Source organism: Anomalospiza imberbis, chromosome 1 (assembly GCF_031753505.1).
Source record: "Anomalospiza imberbis isolate Cuckoo-Finch-1a 21T00152 chromosome 1, ASM3175350v1, whole genome shotgun sequence".
NCBI classification, from domain to species: Eukaryota; Metazoa; Chordata; class Aves; order Passeriformes; family Viduidae; genus Anomalospiza; species Anomalospiza imberbis.
In genome coordinates this window covers 16502879-16527720 of record NC_089681.1, presented here as the reverse complement: position 1 = coordinate 16527720, position 24842 = coordinate 16502879, and the positions used below count along the sequence as shown (strand labels likewise).

The following is a 24842-nucleotide window of genomic DNA, read 5'->3' as shown; positions in this document are numbered from 1 at the left end:
AAAATTTGCTAGCATAGCTGAAATTGTTTACATTTCTTCTGATATTTATATATTTTAAATATTTAAATATTTAAAATATTTGCATAGATCAATTATTTACATAAATCATACACATACCTAGTGTTATTTGATATATGAGACATTGAGAAGATAAAGAATAGCAGAAAAGAATAGAGAAGTTGACTTGATAAAGGGAATTCAATGTGTACTAAAAAATTAAACCTTTTAGATTATTTCCCAGTGAGATGTTCATTTATAAAGCTCATATAAAGAAGTTCATTAAAAATTAGTAATGATAAAACTCCAACCCTCTGCAGATAATGCTAAAGTTAATAAATTACTAGAATATTTTAATGGGTGTTATTCCTTTTAATCCTACACAGAAGTCATAAAATATCCTTCATTACAAGAAAATTAATTGTGGAAATATATAATTAGCATAAAAGTTACGAATATATAAAAGCTCTTAGCTTTCAATACAATATTTGAAGGGAGAAGAAATGATGAATGGAAGACCATTGATTGTTATTATTTGTGTTCCCGAAAAGGAAAACAGAACTGGATTGTACTGGATAATGCAAGATGAGAAACCAGTAAGAATTAAGTAAAAATAAAATGAATACTAGACTTCTGTGTATTAAGGAGCTATTAAACAGAAAATACTGAATATTGTTTGTGTACAAGTGATAAGAATATGTATTTTCCATGCTCTCTGATAGTATAAATTTAGCTTTTTTTCTCCACTAGTGTAGAGAACTCTGGGGTGTGGATCAGTTTCACCAAAAATACAATTTTATAATGAAATTCAAGGATTTATTTATAAAGGATTTTTTTTCAGGTTATCTTTCCAACTTTCTTTAATTGAAACTGTTTATTATTTGCAAAAAGTGCATATTTTCTCTTTTTGCTCTTCACATTCACATAGTATCATTTCTACTATTTAACATTATACAGTCTTTCTACAAATTTAGTTTTCTGGTTGGCAGTCTTAATCTAGTTTTCCTAATGTGTTAGGAGAGCCTTCCTTCAAACCTCAGAATGGATGAAAACCTAAAAAAATCATCATTTTTCATAATGCAGAAGATTATACAAAATAGACGTTTGTGGCTGAATACTATGACAGGCAATAATTTTGGTATAATAAGAGACTTTTTCAATAAACAGCCTGAATTTAACATTTGTTGGAGTTCAAATCAATCCAAATTTTATCTGGCAGTATCTCCCCTATGCATATTCCTTTTAGTATCCTTATAATGGATGGGAATAATGAAAATTGCAAAAAATAATGTTAAAAATTAAGAACATCCAGAAATTTTTGGTGGTAATTCCAACAAGTAGAAGTGAAGTACAAGCAACATGCCAATGACCCCTACTAAGTAAATAAGATAATGATTATAGCAAAATTATTATTTATCATACCAGTAGGAATTATCACAACAGAAGTTATATTTAGAAAGACAAAATGTAAATTGAATTATAGTATTTCAACATATGAATTTTAATAATTCATGAAGTATGAAATCTTACAGATACTTTCTGCAACAGAGTTTATATGACTATAATAAGGACAAAAGAGTATTTCTGTGTCAGAAAAAAAAATCATATAGGCAGGTTCTTAGTATGCTAAAGATCCCTAATCAACCAATTCCATTTCTTGATTTTCAGGTCATTATGTAAACTGCACTTTCCCGTACCTTCAGTTAGAGCTGCAGAACCAGAACACTAATTCAGTTTTATTCTTAGATTTTCATAATCTTCCTGATCTCATGCCATTTTACAGTCACAAAAATGCATTGTATAAAATATTATATTAAGACATAAAAGCAGCCTCCAGATGAAAGGCATTTGCTTCTCATTCTCATCTTTTGATTTTAAATTTCAGAGCAGTACATCAATGACATTAAATATAAAGAAAATTAGTAGTCATCCCTTTTGCAGTTTAACATTACTGAATCTTTCTCAGATTGGGAAATAACAGGAATTTAGCAAAGATGACATCTGTATTGGAATAGGGTAAGCATTGAGGGGGAGGGGAGATCAAATAATACAACACAGAAGTACATACTTCACAGAAGTACTTACTTTCATAGTGAATTTTGAATCCATTATTAGAACGACTGTTATCAGTTGTAAAGAGAAGATACATGAAATTGCTACTGCTAAACAGAAACTGTGGGACCTGTGTACCATTGTAAGAACCCAGAAGTGGAGATAATAGGTTTGGTCCATCATGAATTTCCAAAACATCATAATTGAGTTCAGTCTGAAATCTGGAATTGTGAAAACACACAGAGGCACAAATTTAAGAGACAGTTAAAACAAATTCAATAAACCCATATGTTTTAAACTATGCACCTGTCCTGAAAACAATTTTTCTCCACATATCTATTTTTCAATACCATTGAAATAATATTAATTATCCTATATAATTTACACAATAATAACATTTCAAGTTAGTTGCTTAAAAAGATAAGAAATAAATTTAAACTCCTTGAGCTGGTTTGTATAGCAGGAAACAAATGCTACAAACAGTTTGCTATAAATATTAATATTACTTGCATATGCTATTTTATAATAATATTATTTTTCCTTTTTGATTAATTAATTAAATTATATGGTGGGCAAGTTGATGAAATTGGAAAAAATATCAAGGTATCATCAATGTGTCATCAATGGCTCATACTCTTGAGTTCCTAACTTACAATCATCTATAAGCAGGGATAGAATTACTTGACTCTTGACTCCAGTGGCTTTCTGCCAGCTGAGACTCAGTCCAAAGTAGAGACAGAAGTTATTTGAAGAAAAACCCACAACTAAAAATCCTTTTTAGAAAGCACTAGAAAACAAAATGCCTGTTTAAATACAGTATGGGTGCTCTCCCTAGCAAGGAAAAACTGAGTGTGATAGTGCTGCTAAGCATCTCCTTGTCTGTCTTGTTTTAGATGGTATCAACAATTCCAAACACCTGTTGGTGTTTTGACAGTGGTTTATCTCTTTCTTGCTATAACAGACTTTAGATAAGTCATAATGCTTTATAATGGACTCTGATGGATTACTGAAAAACCTTTCCAGAATTAAAAAGCAACAATTAACAGCAGGATTTTACAATGATCCTCAGATAGTCTTAATTCTCGCTTTGATTTACTTAGACACCTAATTCAGCTTTGTGAAATCCATTCAAAAAACTGTGCTAGTAAAGTCAATGTACTGAGTAACTCGATATTTCAGTATTTATGTCCCATGACTCTGAGCCAAAAGGATTCTGGCAAAAGACAAGAAGACAAATTAAACCTACAAAACATGTATTTTCTTTTTTTATTGATATACTGCTCCCACTTAATAATGTATAAAAGAGCACATAAGTAAAGTAAGAGGGAGTTACAGAAATGAAGTGGTAGAAAAATTGGGATAATCCTAGAAGCAGTAAAACTGAAAATTTGGGTTTTTTTCAGCTCCCCCAGTAACTCGCAATCACATCCTGCTGAAAAGCTGCTAGGCAATAACTTGCTCTTTCCAATACTTTTTTTTTTTTTTCCAGCAATCCATGCAACGCAGAAGAAATTTTGGAAACAGATCATTTAGTCTTGCTCAGCTTTCTTAGCACCTACATGAAAAGCATACTTGAGAAAGAAGGTGTAAAAAGCTGTGGATCTTACAAATGTAATGCAACTACCAGGCCACTCAAGTCAAGTTGAAATTAAGTTGAATCTCCAAAGACATAAAGGAAATCCTCTCAAAACTACTTAGACTATATGCACCACCACAAATATGAAAAATATGAAGATGAAAATAATTAATAATCAGCCATGAAAGAAAATGTTAGAACTATTTTTTAAGTGAGATGAACTGAAACAAATTTGAAGAGGGCATTATGTTCAATGCTTTTTCTTGGTCATTTAGCTCAAAAACCAGTCAATTTAATTTATAAATCTCACGCTTATATCAATTTTTCCTTTAATATCTTTTCCCTTGATGCTTGCTCAACATATCTGCTATATTTACGTACTTTTTTTCCCTCTGGTGTAACAAAACAGTAGTGGCTTTTAGAAAACTGAATAAGAAATACCCTGCACTCATGCAAGACCCTTCCAATGTTCTTTCCTACTTAAATGATCACTGTTGTTAAATTGACATGGATGTCTTAATTGCCATGTGACATCTAATCTTATGGAGGACTCACCAGCAGACAGAAGTGAAAAAAGTTTTAGCACAGGAGATCCCACATAGACTTTTATTAAGAGGCCTTATTTGAATAGATGAGGGTGCCTGGATATTTATAACAGACGTCTTTGTTTCTAAGAGACACCCTTATCAACTCATTGCAGTGTCAGGATTTCCTGTTGCATAGTAAATGCTCAATAAACAAACGTGACTAGTACTCCAATCAGTAGTTTTCTATCAGCATCTCTCACATTTAAATACTCATAATTAGGCTTCATGGTAAACACTTCATTACAATCAAGAATGGCATTGCCATTTCTCACTTCTATCATTTCAATTGAGCCTAAAAAGATACTGATTTATAACAAAATATCAACAGATCATCTATCTTAGCTATGCTTGTGGAACAGGAATAATTATTTTAAAAAATACATGCACAATCATATAACAATACATGAAAAAGTTATTTTTGGCATGCCAAAAGCACAAAAGTTAATAGTTATTTTTATTTGTCTGTAGATCTCCTTCTTTTCTCATGTCTCTGTCTTCTAGGCACAAGAATTCTTTAGCATACAGTCATGGAATGCAGCACCTCGCTCTTATCCAATGTTATAAGAGAGAAGATACAGGAAGTAGGAAGATTATGTAAGAGAGAAGATATAGGAAGAGAGAAGTAGGAAGATTAAAGGGAAACTACCCTGCAAGTGGTAAACTTAGAAAATCCAAAAATCATTTAAAAGTAATAGACATCTATTATAAATATTTATCCCTGACCAAGAAATACAAAATCTTTCAAACAACCACACGTATTGTAGAAGTTTTGGTATTTGCACCAATAAAGGCTAGAAAGAGTATGTGTGTTTCTCAGAACCAAGTTAAAAGGCAAAGAAATGGGCAAAATATTAGGGTTTTTTTTTAATCATATAGGAAAGCCATTTGGCTATAGTTTTAAAACTGTGTATTTCAGCAAAATTTTCCTTTTCTCTTAAGAAAGTGCAGCTGAAAATTTGCAAGCAGAAGCAGCAGAACAAGGGTAACCAAGACTAGAATGAGTCTTTAAAAAGCTAATGCATAAATTACTCAGAAGGCAAACTTAAACTATGTGAAAAATAATGTCTAAGTAAATAACATAGCAGTAACTTACAAAATGTTTCCTTTCATTAAACTATAAAGTTTTATTCCAGCATTTAATTTATAGAATAACTTTTTCTTTGCATCCAGACATGTAACTATTTATATTTAAGTGCATCTGTGTGAACATACATAGATGTATTTTTAAGTATATTTCTGCACAGAGATACAAAAGAGTACACGTGTATCTGCAAGTAGGACCTCTCTGGATGGCTGCATGTGAGCAATATGCATACCAGACCAATTTCTGACAAATGACAAGAGTGTCAAAAATGAGCAGCGATGGGAAAAACAGGTGTCATAAAGAGGATACAGGCTTTCTCTGTGATCCAAAGAGACCACATCTTGTTCTTTTTGATATTTCTTACAAGAGTAAAGGAGGTTGTGCAATTTTATGACAAGGTATTCTGTATTACAAACAAAAACTGTATGAAAGAGAGTGTCAGATTTTATCAGTAATATTAGTATTACTTGCATATACTATTTTATAATGAGCAGGCCTAGTCAAAACATGTTGCATAAATATTAACTGAAAAGTATTTGTATGATATTTCTACACTAAAATTTTCATCATCAATGTCACTTTTTTACTGGATTGTCAACTAATTTTTTTAATATTTACAATTAAAAATCATCTAAAAAATAAGAATAGCATTCTTTATTGCATTTTTTTGTCCTGTTTTCTGATAAAAATTTCAAATTAAATGCCAAAATTTTGCTACCATGAGAAATGTAAGGTGCTTCAGCACATTTCAATCATTTGAATAAAGAAGGGACCTTAGTAACAGACATCTGTCTAGGAAAAGTGGAACGCTGCAGTAATTTGGGAACACTGGAATTCCATCCTGAGAGCACACAGTCCTTTCACAACTGTAGTTCATTTGATATGATAATTAAATATTCAGAGTGGGGAAAATTATGACTACATTTAGTTTAGTTTTCACAGCTGATTGAGATTTTCAGAGTTGAAGATTATGTGATTTTGAGAGGAACAAAAAGAACTTAGCAATTATAATTCATCATAGCAATATAGTTAAAAGCAAGTGAAACATGCTAATATTTAAAAACAGATAACATTTTTTACTGGGCTAGACAGGCTTAAATACAGGTAAGAGGGTAGAAATTTCAAAAGCTTTTTAGCACATGAAGATAATATCTGTGCTCTGAAGGAGTTTACAAAAGTCCTACGTGATAAAACAATTGCTTGTTTTTACAGATAATGCAAATGAATGTTATGATAAAGCTAATAACTCTTGTTTCCTGGTAAAAACTGGAAAACATGAAGTAAGAAAAGCATTAGCCAAGACCTTTCAAATGTAATTTTGATAGAGTGTCCAGGTTCAGCTTCTATCACCCACTCACAATTCAAGGAATCTTTATAATACCCTGGCCAGCCTGGAGAGAGGATTACTCCACTTGGAGATGAAAAATGCCCACCACATGGAGCTAAAAATGAAACAAAGAGAAAGGTAAATAGTACAGATTTATTAGGTGCAATTCATATTTACCAATTTCAATGCAGGACAATTAGAATGAACAAATATTGAAAATCCAGTTGCAGGAAGATGCAGTCGCTTCAAAGCTGACAGGCTCTGTGGTGTTCAGAATTAGATGGAGTTAACTGAATTAAGACTTTAAAAAGATGAAATAAACAGTTCAATAATTCTGAAAAAGGTTTTTTTCCCTACTGTGTTCTTATGTGTATAATACATTTTCTTCATTAAAGAACATAACAAAACACAGTCTCTACAAAGTAGCATTATTTTTGCTGTTAACTGTGGGCAGAGAGACTTGAAAAACTTGCTAAATTTTCAGCTGAGTTTAAAGATAGAAATCAGTGAACTGATATTTTAAGTTTGACATCATGGAATGCACTGTCATACCACATATATTTTGCTTGACATGTTAGCAGCTCAAAGTCCTCATTCATGAAAAAGACATACTTACCATTCTTAAAATATTATTTGGTATTTTTTAATTGGAAAATACATATAAATATTGCAATATATACTTCTGCAAGAAGTACTCATGTAGAGGGGAAAGATAACCTGCTTCAGCCTGCTCAACAGTTTGCCTTATCCATCCCAGGATACCACTGACCTTCTTTGCATAAAGGACACATTCTTGGTGTCCACCTGGACACCCAAGACCTTTTCCATTTAGACAGAGAGCAGAAGCATATTACTTTGCAGGAAGAGAAGGTTGCACCACAGAGTTTCAGTGGCCTTTATGCATACAAGGCTACTCAAAAAAAAAAAAAAATCTACTTCATATTTAGGGTCACAGCTAACAATGCATATCACTGTATATCTCAAAGAAGTTGGAAAGGTCTTACTGTGCCATTGACAAGCTAGTGTCTCTACTAAAAATAGTGTAAAATATACAATATTTTCTGACAAAAACATGGCTATTTATTAAATTTCTGTTTGCAGTTATTTTACCTAGCAGGCCTGCAAAACATTTTTGTTGCTCATTTTGACAAAGTAGAACAGTACATATAATTGCCTATATTATTCTGAGCTTCTCCATTACAAAAAAATTGATTAATTTTGCTGTCTTTGACACGACTTCATGTTGAAAACCATGAATTATTACACATTTGTCTGATCTTCATTTTTCTCAGGAGAATACCAAGGTCCTATATTAAAATGATGAATTACTGTAAATAGGTTTGTTTTGGTTTATTTATTTTTTTGTTTTAAGGACTTAATGCACCATCTTTCCCTGCTGTGTAGGGAAAAGAAAAGGTTTCTACAAGTTATAGACTTCAAAATTTGATATGTTGCAAACACTTCTAAATATGCTGATGTATACTTCTTTTTTTACTCACTGATGGATTTAAAGTGGGCGTTTCTCACCTTTTAGCTTAGAGTCTTTTTTTATACTGCCTTCAGTAAAGAGTACCAGTCAAACAATAATTATTTAAACTCATATTTACCTCAACAACCAGAAGGTTAACTCTAGAGCATTCATAATCTCTATATTTTATTGTATATAAGCACTTTAAAATATTCATAATACATATGGAGCTTATAAACTACAAACTAAATTGACAAGAATAGGAACCAGATGGCCTTATTTTTAGCCAGTACACTCCATAGTTACAACACAATATTACTAAACTTGTACAAAGTTCCATATTCTCACCAAATTTTCATGACAGTGATTGCATTTAAAATACAAAAAGCTCCAAACCTCTATTACAAAAATATTGCTATGAATAGTGCATTAAAAATAATGCACACTGTAAGATTGCTTAATTTGGAATAGTTTCTCGATTTTACTTAGGAGAGTTTTGCTGCCAGTTTTCCTTGAAGAAAATGTTTCTTATCTGTCCTCTCATTATGGCTCTTGCAGATAAATATTTAATTGATTTTTTTTTTTGTTTGACTTTCACCATTACATGCTGATTTCCTAAACCCAGGAGTACTTTCCTTCAGAATAGCTAAGCTACTGGGCTTATCTTAAAAACCCTTGTTTTTAGAAAATAAAACTTTCCAGTCATCATGCCAAAGGATTGTTTCTCTAACCATTTTTTACACCGATTCTAATCCCCTCTTCATTCTTATAGTCCTGTTTAATGGATGTCTGACATATTCATACCCAATGTTCATTTGCTCAAAATGAAACTCTAGAAATATAACACAGCTAGAGGTGGTCATCAAGCAGAATCACTTTATCAAACACAGGCCTATGTCAAATAGTAAAAGACAATCTTAGTCTGATCTAAGAATTCTCACAAAGTCATTTGTATTTATTTCTATGTATAGCAAGGTCCATGGGTTGAAACAGGAAATTTTTGTATGTGAGCATGAAAAAAGCCTTTAGGATAACAGGCTATTCACAAAATCACTAAACGTCTTGTAGATGCATAGTTTTAGAAATGTTTTTTGAAGAGCTTATCACTAATGCTACAGAATGGCATGATATTGAGACTTATGAGAGTTGTGCAGGAAGACCAAGGTTAGAGCTTCTGCATGGGTACGACAGCACAATATTAGAACAGATAATAGGAAAATCCTCCTTATAACCCTCACACAGGAAAGATGAAAGGCATGAGAACAGGAATCCCAAACTCAAAATCATCAGAGAGCAGCAAAAGGAGGACCCCTACACTAAAGAAAAGAAGCCAGGAACTGGGGATGCTCACTTGTGCACATGCACATACACACACACACATAGAGTTAGTGCCTTCACAGACATGTCCAATTCCACCTGAGAAAGCTGAACAGGACTGGATTGGTTACAGGAAGGGGTTTGGTGACAACGAAGTGACTGTCTGAGCTGGAACAGAATCCTGGGCTGTGGGAAAGGCTGGAAGGAAGTCCCAGCAGAGGCTAGCCAGGATTGCCCTGAAAAACTAGTATGTTGACCCTGTTCATCTGCAGCAGATTATTAAATATAATCCTGTAATTTCTGAAATTTCTGAACTGTAGGGAAAACTGCACAGCAGTCACATTCCTAGTCAGTATGTGGAGCTTATGCCTTTGAGTTGATATATATGACAATGAAATCATGAGGTATATGTAGAGCATGTATCAACCAACTCTGTTTTAGAGACAAATGTGTACATAATCAATAAAACTTCTGAACACCCTAACGACCAAATTTAATTTTTAATTTAAAAATACTTTCATTTCCCGTCTAATTTTATTATAAATTTAAAAAAATATATCTAATTCTACAGCTGATAAAAACCCTCTAATTCAAATATACCTGTGTCTCAAACTTTAGGATTCCAGCATATTTTCTACTCAGAGTCTCGGACCACCTGTGGATCATATTATCATTGTGCATGGACTGACACTTAAAAATATTCCCAGTAATTTAAGATTCTTATGTAACATTGAAAGTACAACCTTATATTTTATTAGCAATGTTGTACAGATCCATGAGCCTTATAATAAAGAAAAGGTATTATGGCCTATCCTGTCTAGTGGAACTGACATACCTTATATCTATGAAACAATAATCATTCATCACAAGAAGTAAACATGGATGCAAAGCATATTATAAGCAGTTGCACTAATGTGTTAAAATTGTTCAAATTTTGTCAGAAAGGCAGTTACATAGTGAAAATAAGAACTAAACTGTTGTTTAAAGTAAAAGCTAACAAACCAGAGATTATATTATCATTGATTTTTTTTTTCATTACAAACAAGCTGAATTAATTTTCCTCCTTTAGGTACAAATATCCTAGAATATAGACAAGTTATGAAGCAAAGATTATATTTTAGTGTCATGTAGAATAAACAAGTCAAAGGAAATATGCTTAACACTGTGGTTTTAGGTTGCTATGTATGGAAGGACTTAATTTCTATAAAAAAGAAAAATCAATTGCTAAGAGAGTCTTCCCCAGCCTAGAGTCACTGTGGATAGAAGAAAAACAAGTACTGCAACAGAGAGCTAAAGCATCTTAAACAGTTTTAAATACCATAGCCAAAGACCTAGAAGAGATCAACGTCTTCATTCTAATCTAATACTGTATCAGCAATAACAGAAGCTTTGTGCTATTCATTTGCAAGAATCTCAACTTCATTTGGTGAAAATTTGAAATGCATTACATCAAGTTCTCCTGATTTAGAAAGAAATGTTATACATACCTCCACACTTAGGAATAGGTCCACTCCACATTACTTTTCCATCCACCAGCATACAAGTAATTGTTTCAGTTCCTTGTGTTTTAATAAATCCTTCTTCACATATAACTGAAATTGAGCTCCCCAGCTGAAAGTTATCACCAAAACGCCGAGCATTGATTGGCACTCCGGGATCTGGGCACTCATTATGTCCAAATGCTTTTTAAGAGAAAAAAAGAAAAGTGGTAGAGGATATAGAACTCTTGCAAGGAAGATGACATTTTTAAGATTTTGTTCACTAGTAAGAATAAACAATTTATATTAGGAAACTGATGGGAAAAATAAGAAACAAGAACTTGCTCAACAGCAGAAAATGCAAAGCAGTATAAATAATTGCTTAAAATATGAAGTAATACCAGCATGGATCTCAGCTTGGACAGCTTGTTGCTGGCAGATTTCAGTAATGGCTAAATTCTCCTTTTCCAACAACACTCATCCTATTTAATGTTAAAATGGGACAGAATGTTCCTTCAGAATGGCAGGGCAAGCATCTGTCTATGATACAAAAACTTTACTCATCTTTTGTACATGTAATTCACCATCACACCATTTCAGCCATGCTGACCTTCATGGGCTTGATCCTACCATAGTTAATTTTGTTTCCTGTATTGAGAGCTGGTGAACAGTGAAAAAAAGGGTTATGTTGGCCAAAGAAAGGTCTGGATAAATTGAAAAAAATTAATTTCCCTGTATACATGTAGATACTATGACAAAGACTGCTCATGTCTTTTACCACAGAATATACCTTACTTTTGGAAAAGAAAGACCTTGTTCCTAACAGAAATTACCAAAGTAATATTTAAAACATTATCATTAAATATTATGTAGTAGTTAGTTATTGTATTTTGTTTTATTGATGAATAATACTGCACATTCATCTTCTATTTTTTTTAAATATTGATTTTTCAGTGAGAACAAATATCCACCTTCCTTATGTATGATGACTGCAAATTGTATCTTTGTAAATGTGTTTACATGTGGAGACATCAGAAATTACTAAGTCCTTAAAAAGCACATTTTCACTTTTTTCCCCAGTAGTTTTACTAATGTGTCTGCTGGACAAAACATATACAAATGCCCTAATGAATTATTTTAAAAAAGTAATATTCCAATAAGTTACTAGAAAGATTTCTCAGATGCTCCATTGCAGAGGTATTTTAAATCATTATAACAGACAAGAGAAAGCATGCATTTATCGACATTTTGACTTGGGCAATGCCATATATATTGGAAATGAAAATAGTGCTTTCATTGAATAATTGTATACCATTCCAAGATTGCATTAAAAAGTGATGCAATCTCATACTTTTTCAGAGGAGTTATAAAAACTTTTCCAATTCTTTGTTCACAGTCATCACTTTTAGTGTAGGCATTGATTGTCTGTTTTTCTTACTACTTTCAGACAACCCAGAGATAGATTTTCAATATTGTTATTTATAAATGTAGATAAATGTTGACTCCAGGTTTAGCTTGCTTGTGTGTGACACCAGTTTATTAAGGTTGAAAAATCAATTCATTGTTCTATATTTCAGCTCAGGAAATGCTGTCACTGCTGCTCCTATGTGATCAATTTTACTGCATAGAATGACTTTGGGAGGCAAGATAGTGAAAGACAATCTGTCCCACCAACAGTAGTCACTTGTAGCTTAGCCTGGCTACAGTTATATTATTCAATAAGCCAAATTTCATCTGCTGATACTTCTAAAAAGCTTCATGGTGGAGCTGTAATATTAAATACTAGCCTTAGGCCGAAAAGAAAAAGAACACATGGGTATATGATTAATTAATATTTTACTTATTATCAACAAATCAAGAAACAACAGAAAAGTTCCTTATGAACATGTAAAGAGGAGATACAGTTTTCTTGGCATTTATCTTCATCAACTGTCATGACTGTACAGGTATATAAAGCGATATCTGGAAAAATGTCAGGAAATATAGATCTGGAATGTCAGGAAATACAGATTAGGGCAATGGTGATATTTCGCTGTAAACTCAGAAGGATATTAAAATATGCATTTTATATTAAAAAACAACTACAACAAAAAAACCCACAACAACAACAACAACAACAACAACAACAACAACAACAACAACAAAAAAAAAAAAACGAGAAGGGAAGGGGCTGCAGAGATCTCATGAGATAGGAAGGCAGGTATCTAGCTAATCACAACTCATCACAGCTTTGAAAAGTCTTTACAAATAGGACTAGAAAGTAGCGGTCCACTGGCGCAGTTAATTGTTTTGGTGGATTGCCCTACTAAGAGTTTCAGCTGATAAGTATAGCAATAGCTTTGAAGTAAAGAGAACACTTTCAGAAGAAAATATCAGAGAAAAAACAAAAGTTAAGGGAATATAAAATAATAGCAATATATTTCCTACTAAAAACTATTGTGAAAGTCTATTTAAAGCTGTGTAAACAAGTGGCAGCTTTTTCAGTACCATCACATGTAAGCTCCTACTTCTTTCTAGTACACTATACTCTGAAGAGTTCTAGCTTGAGAAGTACTGAGACTGAAAAAGTCTTAACAGGAGCATGGCAGGAAAAACATGCTGTGATGAAGATACTCTAACACAGCAATAAACCACACTAAATCAGTTTTTAGATATAAACACATCATCTGGGATTGTCCACTGACTGAAATATCTTGGAGTAATTAGGCTGATATAAGAGGCCTTGATGTCTTGGTCCACTGAGCTAAAATGACTGGAGTAATTAGGCTGATATCAGAAGCCTATAGTTTGACCTTTGTCAGGCTGCTATGTAATTCATCAGACTTTTGCTAGCACAATAAAACAGCTGCAATAAAAACAGTAACAAAAATATATCCATAATAAGAAACAGCAGGTCATTCAAACTTATTCAAAGATATTTGTCCAGCACTTCCTATACCCCAGTCAATGAGGAACAGCTCAAAGAAGTCTACAGCAAGCATAAATCAAGCAATCTGGAAGATGATTCCACCTCAAAATACTCATCAACCTCAGCTCAAAGGAAGGTTAGCATGAGTCTGGTTTGTGGAATGCCTGCCCATGGAGGACCTAGCAACTTTTGAGTTTCCTCTGAATTAACTCCCTTGTCAGGAGAGGTGAATATGCATTCTCTCTCACATGGCTTCAGTTGTCACACTGCACTAGTGTCGTGGTTTGACATGGAAGTGATTTTTTTTTTCAGGAAGTTGGGTCAAACCAATCAGTGGTCAAGTTTGGATATTGGCACCTGAAGTGACCACTGAAGATAGGGATACGCCTCTGAGAACACAGGGGGTTAAAAGCAAGAACTCCCAAGAGCTCGCTCTCTTTGGTTCCGGTCAAGGTGCTGTGCAGACCTCCCCTGCCCAGCCATGGGGCTGGGTGGGGGAGGGGGAGCCATGAGGCCTGGTCGAGGTGAGCCGAGGGGTAGAAGGACTGGAATCGAGCCAGCTCCTGTGGACGGAAGGGTGGAAAGAAGCGGAGATGTTTTTGTCATTCCCTCCCCCCAAGAGGGAAGAGATAGAGAGTCCGGACGGCACCTGTAACTTTGCCGGCGCGGAGGAGAAGGGGGGGGGGGGGGGAAGGCGCCCAGCCTTGGCCTTGGGAATCGGCTGCTGGGCAGAGATATCAGCCGTCCAGGGAGTCTGAGCTTTTAACCCTTTCCTGAGAAATGAAGGCTTTGTAAAATATTACTCCTCCTTGATTTGAAGTAGAAGAGAGACAGTCTGGGATCCGAGATGATGGAAGAAGAAATTCTCAAGTTGGAAGGAGATGATGGAGTGGCTTGTGGCTGGACTTTTCTTGTTAGCCATAGACTGAACCAAATTCTCCTAACAGAAGCTGCACTTAGGGTGGTGCGTTGGTGTGCCAGGAGACCTGTTTCAGTGATTACCAGCAGAGGAGTAGAGAGAAGGTGTGGAGAAGCCCTCTATCTTCAAGGAAGAAGAAGAGGAGCAGAAGACCTCTGTTCTTGGACCCTCAGCCCCAAGGGAAAATGGGGGGGACTGTAGTCCCAAAATGAGAAACTGAACTGTTGTCTCTTTTGGTCCATGGCAAAGCATCCTTAAAAGAGCCCTGTGAGCAGTCTGTCCATGCACGGTGGTGAGAGCACTGTGACATGGAAAGGAGAGTGTCACCATGGCAGATTTTCTCCGGGCGGTTGCCATATGTGACATGGAAACACAAGGGTGGCAATTGTGTTTCCTGGGGGGGGGGTATGTGGCACAGGAGAGACTCCTGTCTCCCTTGAAAGATTGAGTATTTGAATATCTGAAGGGTAGCAACTTGATCAGGATCCTGGGTAGTGTCTCACTGTTAAGTTTGTTTAGAAATTAGGTGGGAGGAGGAGGGGTGTTTTAGAAAGTCTTCATCCAGGATTTAGTGTTTGAAGTTTTTCTAGTAGTAGTAGTTTAATAAAGTTCTTTCCTTGGTTACTAAGTTTGGGCCTGCTCTGCTCTGTTCCTGATCACATCTCACAGCAATTATTTTAAAAAGTACATTTTCATGGAGGCGCTGGCATCGCGCCAGTGTCAAACCATGACAACTTTAAATGTGCATTTTGTCTGTTCTAACCTAAGCTAGGAAATCTATACTGAAGCAAAGAGTCTATATACATTTATTCCTTGTAATTTATGTGACTATATTCAATACTATGTCTAGCTCTGTTCTCTATAATTAAACAAAGATAAAGTGGGAACCATTCATAAAAGAGTCATAAATATGATAAAAGGCTCGTACTTTCCCTTGAACTGAGTAGTTCAATGCATATAGCTTATTACTGGCAGGATTAGGGGACGACTGACTTTATAAATATCTTCACAGGCACAAGAAATATCATTAACAGCTCTTGTATTTGGGATATAAAGGGGAAACAAGGAATCAGGTGTAAGTATGCATTTCCATAGCAACTTAAACCAATGCATTTTTAGGTTGCTATGTCCCTGTGTTTTGCTGCACCTAGTGAAACACTTTTCTGCCTCCTTATCCAAGCAGAAAATCACAGCCTTTCAGTTCCTATTCCTTTGCTTATTGGAGCATTCTCTGTAGCATCCATTTTCAGGTCACATATTTCTATGATATAGTCCCGAAATTTAATTAAATAGGAAATCTTTGTTAGACTTAGTGTAATAACTCAAAGATGACACACCTGAAATCTAATTTTTGGTTAATTCCAACAAAATTTAGATTTATGTTCAATTTTACTGGAAGGAGAGTAATTATCTGAGACCACACATGTTTCTGTAATAAAAACATATGGCATTAAAATAGTTTCAGAGAAATACTATTAAATAATCAGTTTATGTAAAACTCAGTTTTATTCTCCATTCTGCACCTCAAAAACCTCAATGAAGTTATTTACATTGCTAGCCTACATTCTTATTAGAAAAGATTGATCAAGACATACTCTTTCTGTGATATACTGTTTTTACTCTTGAAAGGGGCAAAAAGAGACTGACAGCTTTGGAATATATCAACTGGAGTGTTATCAGAAAACAGATATTTTTAATTAACTTTGGGTTTACAAATGCTAAGACAGACTAAATTTCTATTCACTCCTTTCTTATCGTCTCTTTTGGCCTTTATTTAATATGAAAGATTACTTCTGTAATTTATCAGATTGCACCTGTCTTTACTGAAGAAATAGTAGGGACATTATTTTGAGGTATTGTTGTTTCTGTAAGTAGATTTTAGCTACAGAGTTTAACAAACACATACACAAACACACCCATGAAAATAAATAAAAACAAATGCATTAAACTGCTCAAATATGTAAAACATTTTAAATTCTTTACAGAGTTAATTGGTTTCAATATACAACAGGTAAAAGTTAATATTGGATTGTTGCTTCTTTTTAAAATTAAAACGGTATCACTTGATACTATTAGTGCATAATTTAAATTACATGATCAAACTACTACATGCTCAAAGAAGTCTGCAAATTTTTTAAAGAAGCTGAATTTGTCTGATAACTAACATGTCTATGTCACTGAAATGTTAGATCTGAAGTATTGAGAGTATTTGATTAATTCATTTCAAAATATGAACTAAACATACGGAGATTCCATGCTAATCTTCTCCATCTTTCATTTTCATGATAAATTCTACATGAACTGACCTATATTTAGTTATACTTGTGGGAAATGGGATGACTTGAGAAAATCCAATTATACATAGCCCTAATTTTCATCTTAGAAGACTACCTTAGATCATCCAATAACTGATTTTGGTTTTCATATCACTAGATTTAGGTTTGACAGCATTGATCACACCACAATGAAACTTTAAAGTAAAGAGAACCATTATAAATGTTAAAAGGACATGAGACAAAAGAAAATAAAGAGCAAATGTTAAAACTTCTGTAAAGAAATATGGATTCAGTATCTCATGTTCCTTATAAGTGATTTCATATTTCAGTAGCCCTGAATAACCCCTGACTTTCCAATATTTAGTTGCAGTACAGAGATATGTAGCTACCAGTCAAAGGTTAGTTTGCAATGACTGTCCCTATAAAAATCAGTAAGAAGATACCACATGTTCTTCATGCTTACATTCTACATTTGTGACAAATGATCTGAGGAGGAATCAGATGGCTGAGAGCAGAAATGTAAGACAATATCAGAAAAATAATGTTTGCAGAACAATCTGGTGTCAGTTTATCTCTTTCCTATTGAGAGATAGGAAATGTTTAATGTAGATCTTAATAAATAATTTTCCGAAAGAATGACAACCTAAACCAAAACAAAAATAAAAAGAGAAAAAAATAAAGATGGAGAGGTGAAAGATGATGTGAGAAAAGCACAGGGGAATTCAGTCCTTGGATTTTTATGAAAATAATATTAGCTGTTAACATTTGTTTGAGAAAAATGTGAAGCCTGGGTCTCAGAATGACCAACCTCACTTAATCTCTCATTTCCAATTTGATTTAAGGGTTAGTTTAGGTTTTTTAAGAGTAAAAACACCTTAACAACAAAGTATTTTTTTCATACAGTCCAGTAGATAACACATGTTTCATACAGTCTAGCAGGTAACACAGGGAGGGAGATATGCTCTCCTTCGAATCATGCTGTTGTATATTCTCTTACATCTCAAGTAAGCCTCTGGAATTATATATACTCTCATGTCAGGGAGAAAGACAGAAATGGGACTAATTGCACATGACATCACATTTTGGAAATATCAAAATATTTATTGTATTTTCCTTTTTTTTTTTTTCTATCTGTTGGCATGGAAAACTCTGCTATCCTTACCACCAGAAATAAAGAAAAGGAAAGAAATCTAAATATCCAGATGTGAGGGGATTGATGAGGTGGAGAAGCTCTGGTTGAAGGGTACCCCCTACTAGATGCTGTCTTTTTCCTATCACACTTTACACACAGCAGCAAGTCTAATACTTCAGGATACTGCTGGAGTGGCAAAATTTTATTTTGCATAAGTTCCCAGGAAAGTTTCACAGCATATCTTGCAATTATTCATGCTATGGCCTTGCATCACCATGTCCTCACTATCTGGGATTATATTCTGTCTGGATTTTAGTGTGGAATAAATACCAAATTACTTGCTACCAATGCAAGGTAGGCAGCTCTTCATATGTATTTCAGAAGAAATGTAACAGTTTGGGCAGCAAAAAGGTGAATAAATGCTAATGGTATTTAGTAGTGGAGAGGATATTTGATATAACCTTCAATTATTATTATGTGGTCAGTACGTAAGGAAGGTAAAACAGCAAAAAAATAAAAAGAAAGTCTATTGTGGTTTGACTGATCAAAGAGCTCCTACAGCTACTCACGGAACTGCAGTGACTAGGAGCTAGCAAAGATTGCAGCCATCAGCTCCAGGATATTACATATGTTCATAGCTGAACATATGAGTTTTCAAAAAGAGTTTTGTACAGGCAGTAATGGTGATTAATATTATGTAGCATTGCATTGTCAGAAAATTTAGTAAAGTCCTACTATACAATTTGGAACTAGCCTGATTTGTCAGTCTGCCAAACACTACTATCACAATGACCTCTAAAACCATAAATGAGAAGAATACATGTATTTTCAGCCCTAGCACAGTATTTGAACAATATCCAAACATCTATATTAGGAATTTTTAGGTATATAGGATTTACTTGAAGCTGTATTGCCAGAGCATAATTTTTAAATACTTAAACCTATTTCTTAGATTGTATGTTGAAAACAAAGACACACACACAAAAAACTACGATTACTCACTGTTATAAGTGATGTTAAATCCACGTCCTGACATTGAATGGTCAGCTTGAAATTCCAGACGCAAAATATGACCATTACTGGTAAGATGGGAAGGAACTTCAGCACCAGTAAACGTTCCAATTATGGGGGAATCTACAGAGTCGCCATCTTTAACTGCAAGGAAGTCAAACTGAGATTCCAAGTCAAAGTCATTAAAGGAGAGATGAATTCGACTCCCAGGGTCTGAAATTATTGTCCAGATACAGTTTAAATTATTCCCATATCCCTCTGGATAATCAGGTGAAAGAACTGTTCCCATCGGTGCAGTGAAATTGGAAAGACAAGGAACTGCCAAAAAAGGAAGAGATAAATTAGATAATGGAATAAAACACTTCAATAAGGACTGGTTTAGTGCTAAGTTTTTTGCAAGAAATCTTAAAACTTGCTGAGTACCTCAACTGAATAATCTATTATTTGTGGTGATATGTGAATCTGGAAAGAAGGTTGTTTTTTCAATCTTCATATTCCCTTCCTCTCAATAAAACTACCTCTCAAGCAGAGCCCACAAGAAATAAAGAACATATTTTTTGCATTGGAAATCCATGGCAAACCTTACAATTTACCCTTGATAACAATCACTTGGCACCACTTATTTTCTCTTGTAAGGAACTGCTTAGATGAGCAGACCTCCCACTGAGCACATTAAAGGGGCAGAAAGTCAATAGTGCCCTTATCATTTGTTGTTCACACAGAGGCTCAAGAAATTAAGAAGCCTCAAAGAGACAAGATGTTTTGTTGTTATCAGGATAACATATTATATTCAATAAATTCAGCTGAGCCATATTAAATTGAGTTGCAGAGATGAAAGCAACCAATTGCTCTCTGAATATATTTGATCCATACTATTTAGTGGAAAAGTTAAGAATGGTGTTGCCACAAATAAGTATCACAACACTGTATATACCTGCACTATATAATACAACTTATGCTGTATAGTGCAACTGTTTTACTTATGCTATATAATGCTACTGGAAGAGAACTATAAATATTTATGATAATTTAAGTGCTAATAGGTATTTATATAAAATACATGGGGGAAAGGTAAATAATTTAAACTCTTGATTTCAATTCAGCAACTTCTAATCTGAGGAAATATATTAATTTATAAGACTAGCTATCAAAATTGTATCATATCTAATTTATATAATAAAATCAACAGAATCCTACCCAAAAAAGCTAATAATAAAATTCTTTATCAAAGCACATAAAGAGAATTGCTTTAAGAGTTGGTATAAGAGAAAAACAGTTTTAGCAGTTTTAGAACCTGTTCTTTGAGCATATCCATTATGCAAACCTGCCAAGAAGAAGTAAATTCATCCAGTCAGGAGAGTTAATAGCATTTTACTAACTCTGAAATCAATCACACAAATAATTACCTAAAAGTAAAGCTTATCACAATGTATTAAAAATAAAAAGAAGAAAATATTTGGTACATACAAATACAGATTGGTATGTTTGCAGACCACTGGTTGTTTTCTTGGCAAATGATAGATTTCTCTCCAATTAATTCAAATCCAAACTGACACTCAAACCTTAAAACATCACGATTAGAAAATCCGTCCCCTTCTCTAATACCATACAATGGTGTTCCAGGATCCCCACAGCTTTCTTTTTCAATTTCTGTTGAAATAAATAAGGAATATATTTATAGAAGAATAAAACAAACTTGCTGCATGTATATGCTGACAGGTAGAAAATTCTAAGTAAATTAAAATCATCTACATAAGAACAGATTTCAAAATGCACCACGGAGTCTGATTCTATACCCCAGGTTCTTAGGAAGGTAATTTTGCATTAGTAAACCCACCAGGGGGAATGAGTGAGTGTTGTGCTGTGCTTAGTTATTGGCTACAGTTAACCAAGGGACTAGAAAAATCAAAATTCTTTGTGTTTATAAAATACTTGACAATTAAAGGATATGAGAAAAAATATTTATACCCTATTTAATTTCATAAAATTTTAAACAGTAATATCATTAAGTAAAGTACTGCTAGTAGAACATGAAGTCTTAAAAGTAGAGACAGAGACCAGCTCCCCAGTGTGTAAATACTGTCCATGTTGCAATACAGTTCAAATTGAGGTGACAATGACATGGCATATAAGGGAGTGGTGGTACCAAAAGAATTGCCCATAATAAAAATGAGGCTAGACATAAATATATATACAATTTTTATACACATACATTGTGTAATCATATGCAAAAAATAATTTCTCTATAGTCAAATAATGTTTTACCTCAGTAGTCTTAACTGCAAGGAATCTGAATGATTACTATTTCTAAAAATATTTGAGCTATGATATTCAAGCTGCTCCTGTTTTGAACTTTCATTGGTTACAGGCACGGAAGAATCTTCTAAAAATGAACATGTAATGACAGCAACAAACATCTCTGTACCATAGTTTGAGGTTTTCTCTTTAAAGGTCTTGAAGCTTTTTCTCTTTTTCTCACATTTCCATATATGATTGTTAGAGTACACGGTAAAAACAGAATAACAAGTGTTTTGATTTTCACTCAAAAAATTCTTCTAGGGTAATATTTTTAGCAGCATACACTTGATTTTTCAAAGCTTTCAGATATTAACATTCTAAATACAATTAAAATGTGACATGAAGCAAATAAAGAACATTCCATTTTAATGAAAAACTGAAAAAGAGTTCAAGATTATTTAAAAAAATACTCCACAGAATTTTGAAAGGCCTTATTATTCTATTTGGATAAAGAAAACAAAAACAACAAAAGAAAACCATCAAATAAAAAGCTCAAAAAACCAAGAACATTTCTTTTTTTGTTTATTTGTATGTTTTTCCAAAGAGTTATAGGAAAGGATTGATATAATTTGTTATTATAAAAGGATAAAACCAGGTTCAATTTATCATGAGATCATAGACCTCAAAAAAAACAAGTTACAGCTTTCCTGAGGAAACAACATAAGCTATCCCAAAGAACACACAAACTCACTCTCCTGTCTTCAATTTTCATGGGGCTGTTAATGTCAAGCCTACAGAACTGCTCAGTATTTAACTGCCAAAGAAATATAAAGTTTTCCTCGGCTGTCCTGGTAGATAAATACTATCCTAATTTTCTACGTCATTTCATATTTCATTTGGGAAAACATTCTATAAACAAATGTATTCTATAAGCTAGTTCTCCAGCAAGTGACTACATCATGTAACTTACTGTAGTTTTCTCAAACAGTATATACTGGACAGTAAATGTATTTATACCTACTTCAATTTAGTCTCTTTTGGGGCTTCTATTCTGATGTAGCTGGGCAAGAGATTCCATGCTTTTTTCTCAAATTTGTAAATATATGTAGCTGACCAAAATTATCCCTTTTAGGACTTAAAGGAACTGGTTTTGCATTCAAAAATTATTAGGCAGAGTAAAATAATTCACAGGACCTAGTTGGAAAAAAAAAATTCTATGTGATTGCTGTATTTGAGAGATTACATCCATAGCCTTATGCTGAATTTGCTTTCATAAACAAAGTTGAACAAAATGTTGCATGAATAATGGATTTAAATTAATTAAACCATCCCTAAACCCCATTTGTATTAATTTAAATTTATAGCAAGTATTTCCTTAATTACTTTTAAAACTTTCCTGGATGCATTGCTTGCAACACTTTTATACACTTTCTAAATTTTGTATTAGCATCAGTTCATCTCTGAATTTGAAACAGACTATTTTGGTCATTACTTAGTTTTCCATAGGAGCAGAAATGATTTGGCTTGATTTTCTGTTTTGTTTGGGGTTTTGTTGCTGTTTAGTTGTTTGGGCTTTTTTTTGTTTTTTTAATTGAAGTGCAAATACTTCTTAGATTTCTTTAGAGAATGTAAATTAAATTCCTTTAAAACAGAGAGGAAAAAGCCAAGCTGCTTCCTGGGCTTTTGTTAGATAATCACATTTTAAATAGCATGATTTTAGGAAAGTGTATTGTTATTTATTTAAATTTATATTTATTTTAATTCACTAAGGATTAAATTAAAATCACATTTTTACTGCTAGTTCTACCACTTGTGTTTCAGTTTCCCTGCAATACACATTTTGTTTCAAAAATTCCTAAGAATTTAGTTCAGAGCCTGACAGAGACTCTCTTTTTGAAAAACTCATACTAGTCCCTCATTTTAAATAATTCATTCATGATAAATAGAAATAATTCACTGTTGTTTTATGATTAGCAGACAAACAGTAAATTTTCAGACAGCTTAATTAATAATGCCATAAATAAACATAAAAAGCTCCACAACTACAAAATTGGAAATTTCAGTGTGAGGAACCAAATAGTGAAGAGAAAGAGAATGTATATGGGCTACTCTTCTGAAATATAACTTGAATGCCTATCAATAAAACTGCATGTGAGAGTCCACTGCTTAGTGTATTTGTTGGACTAAAATATTAGTAATTATAATGCTCTCTTTCATGTAATGCAGATGCGAAAAAAAGGTGCAATTCACAGCAGAAATTGTTATAGAGTATATTTTATTTCTATAGTATATTAGTATAGGCATTTGGAATACATTTATTATATATATCAGCTACCTTGAAAAGGCAAAAGTAAATTTGTTGGTTAGGCACATTTTTGTATTTTATTTTACATTTTGGTTACTTTGTAGTGTTACGTATTGGTTTTTGTTCTCTTTTATGATTCATTCTGCTTTTTGAGATTTGTACTTCATGTTAGCTATAAAGAGATGGCTAGGATGGATATTTGTTTTCCTGTGATAACTACCACTGTGATACAAAAGATAAGTATTGCTATTTGTGCCTAAGGAAAAAAACAACATCTTATGCTAATATTATCTCTGGTAAATAGTCCTTTTTTTTCTTTTGTAGCCTTATAAAGAGGGAAAATAACCTCTACTCATAAATAAAATGTGTTAAAAGTGTTAACAATGAATTGGGCATATTATTTTGTGTTTTAAGTTTTTTGAGATAGAAAAGAAAATCCATTTTTGTTTTCAGAAACTATTTCACAAAGAAGGACATTAACAGTAAAAGGAGGGATGATTTCTTGTGATGTTAGAAAGTAATCTTTTTATTAAAAGATAAACTCCTGTTGAAACTATTTAGGATACTAAGTTTGAAAAAAGCAATTGTCCTAAAAAAATCTATACAGTTAGCAGTTTCACAGCACTGAGTTAAGTTAATAATTGCCAAAGTATTCTAACAAGAAATATCTAGAAAACATATCAGGTTAAGGGAAAAGTAAAAGAATAATATAAAGAAAGTTAAGATAACCATTTCCTTTCATTTTAAATTATCCTTACACTCTTTTTGTATATCTCATTGAAAGATTTTGCAGATTTCTAACCAGTGATGTACTGAAGGGAGAGCCCCAGGCTACAATAGCCCCTAGTATAGCAAGATAGGAATGGGTTTTTTCTCTTACCCTTCTCTTTGTATGAAGGACAAGCCCGTTTTGGAGGTGACTAAAGGTGGCCTTGGGGAAAATAAATGGTCACTTACTACACAAATGCATTTTGACAGAAATGCACTGGAGTTAGGGTTTGAAGAGGTAACTTGTCTATAACTCTATTGAGTTCCTGTAACTCAAGAATAAATAAAAGATAAGAATGTGATTCCTATAAGGAAAACAATTTTCAAAGAAAAGAGATCACTGGTGCACACTGGAAAAGTGCAATACTGAAGACTTGTTATCACTTCAGCAGAGATTTT

At 33.4% G+C, this 24842-nt stretch overlaps 1 protein-coding gene across 3 annotated transcripts in view; it reads right to left on the bottom strand.

The window, feature by feature from the left end:
* Nucleotides 1-24842, bottom strand: part of CSMD3 (CUB and Sushi multiple domains 3) — a 586072-nt gene that overhangs the window by 243166 nt on the left and 318064 nt on the right. For all 3 annotated transcript variants that reach the window (XM_068182735.1, XM_068182715.1, XM_068182726.1), the window contains 5 exons: nucleotides 20600-20782; nucleotides 19124-19450; nucleotides 10896-11090; nucleotides 6600-6738; nucleotides 2083-2270 (listed from right to left, as the gene is read on the bottom strand). In XM_068182735.1, coding sequence (XP_068038836.1) covers nucleotides 2083-2270; nucleotides 6600-6738; nucleotides 10896-11090; nucleotides 19124-19450; nucleotides 20600-20782 — 1032 coding nt within the window. The remainder of the gene's footprint in view (nucleotides 1-2082; nucleotides 2271-6599; nucleotides 6739-10895; nucleotides 11091-19123; nucleotides 19451-20599; nucleotides 20783-24842) is intronic.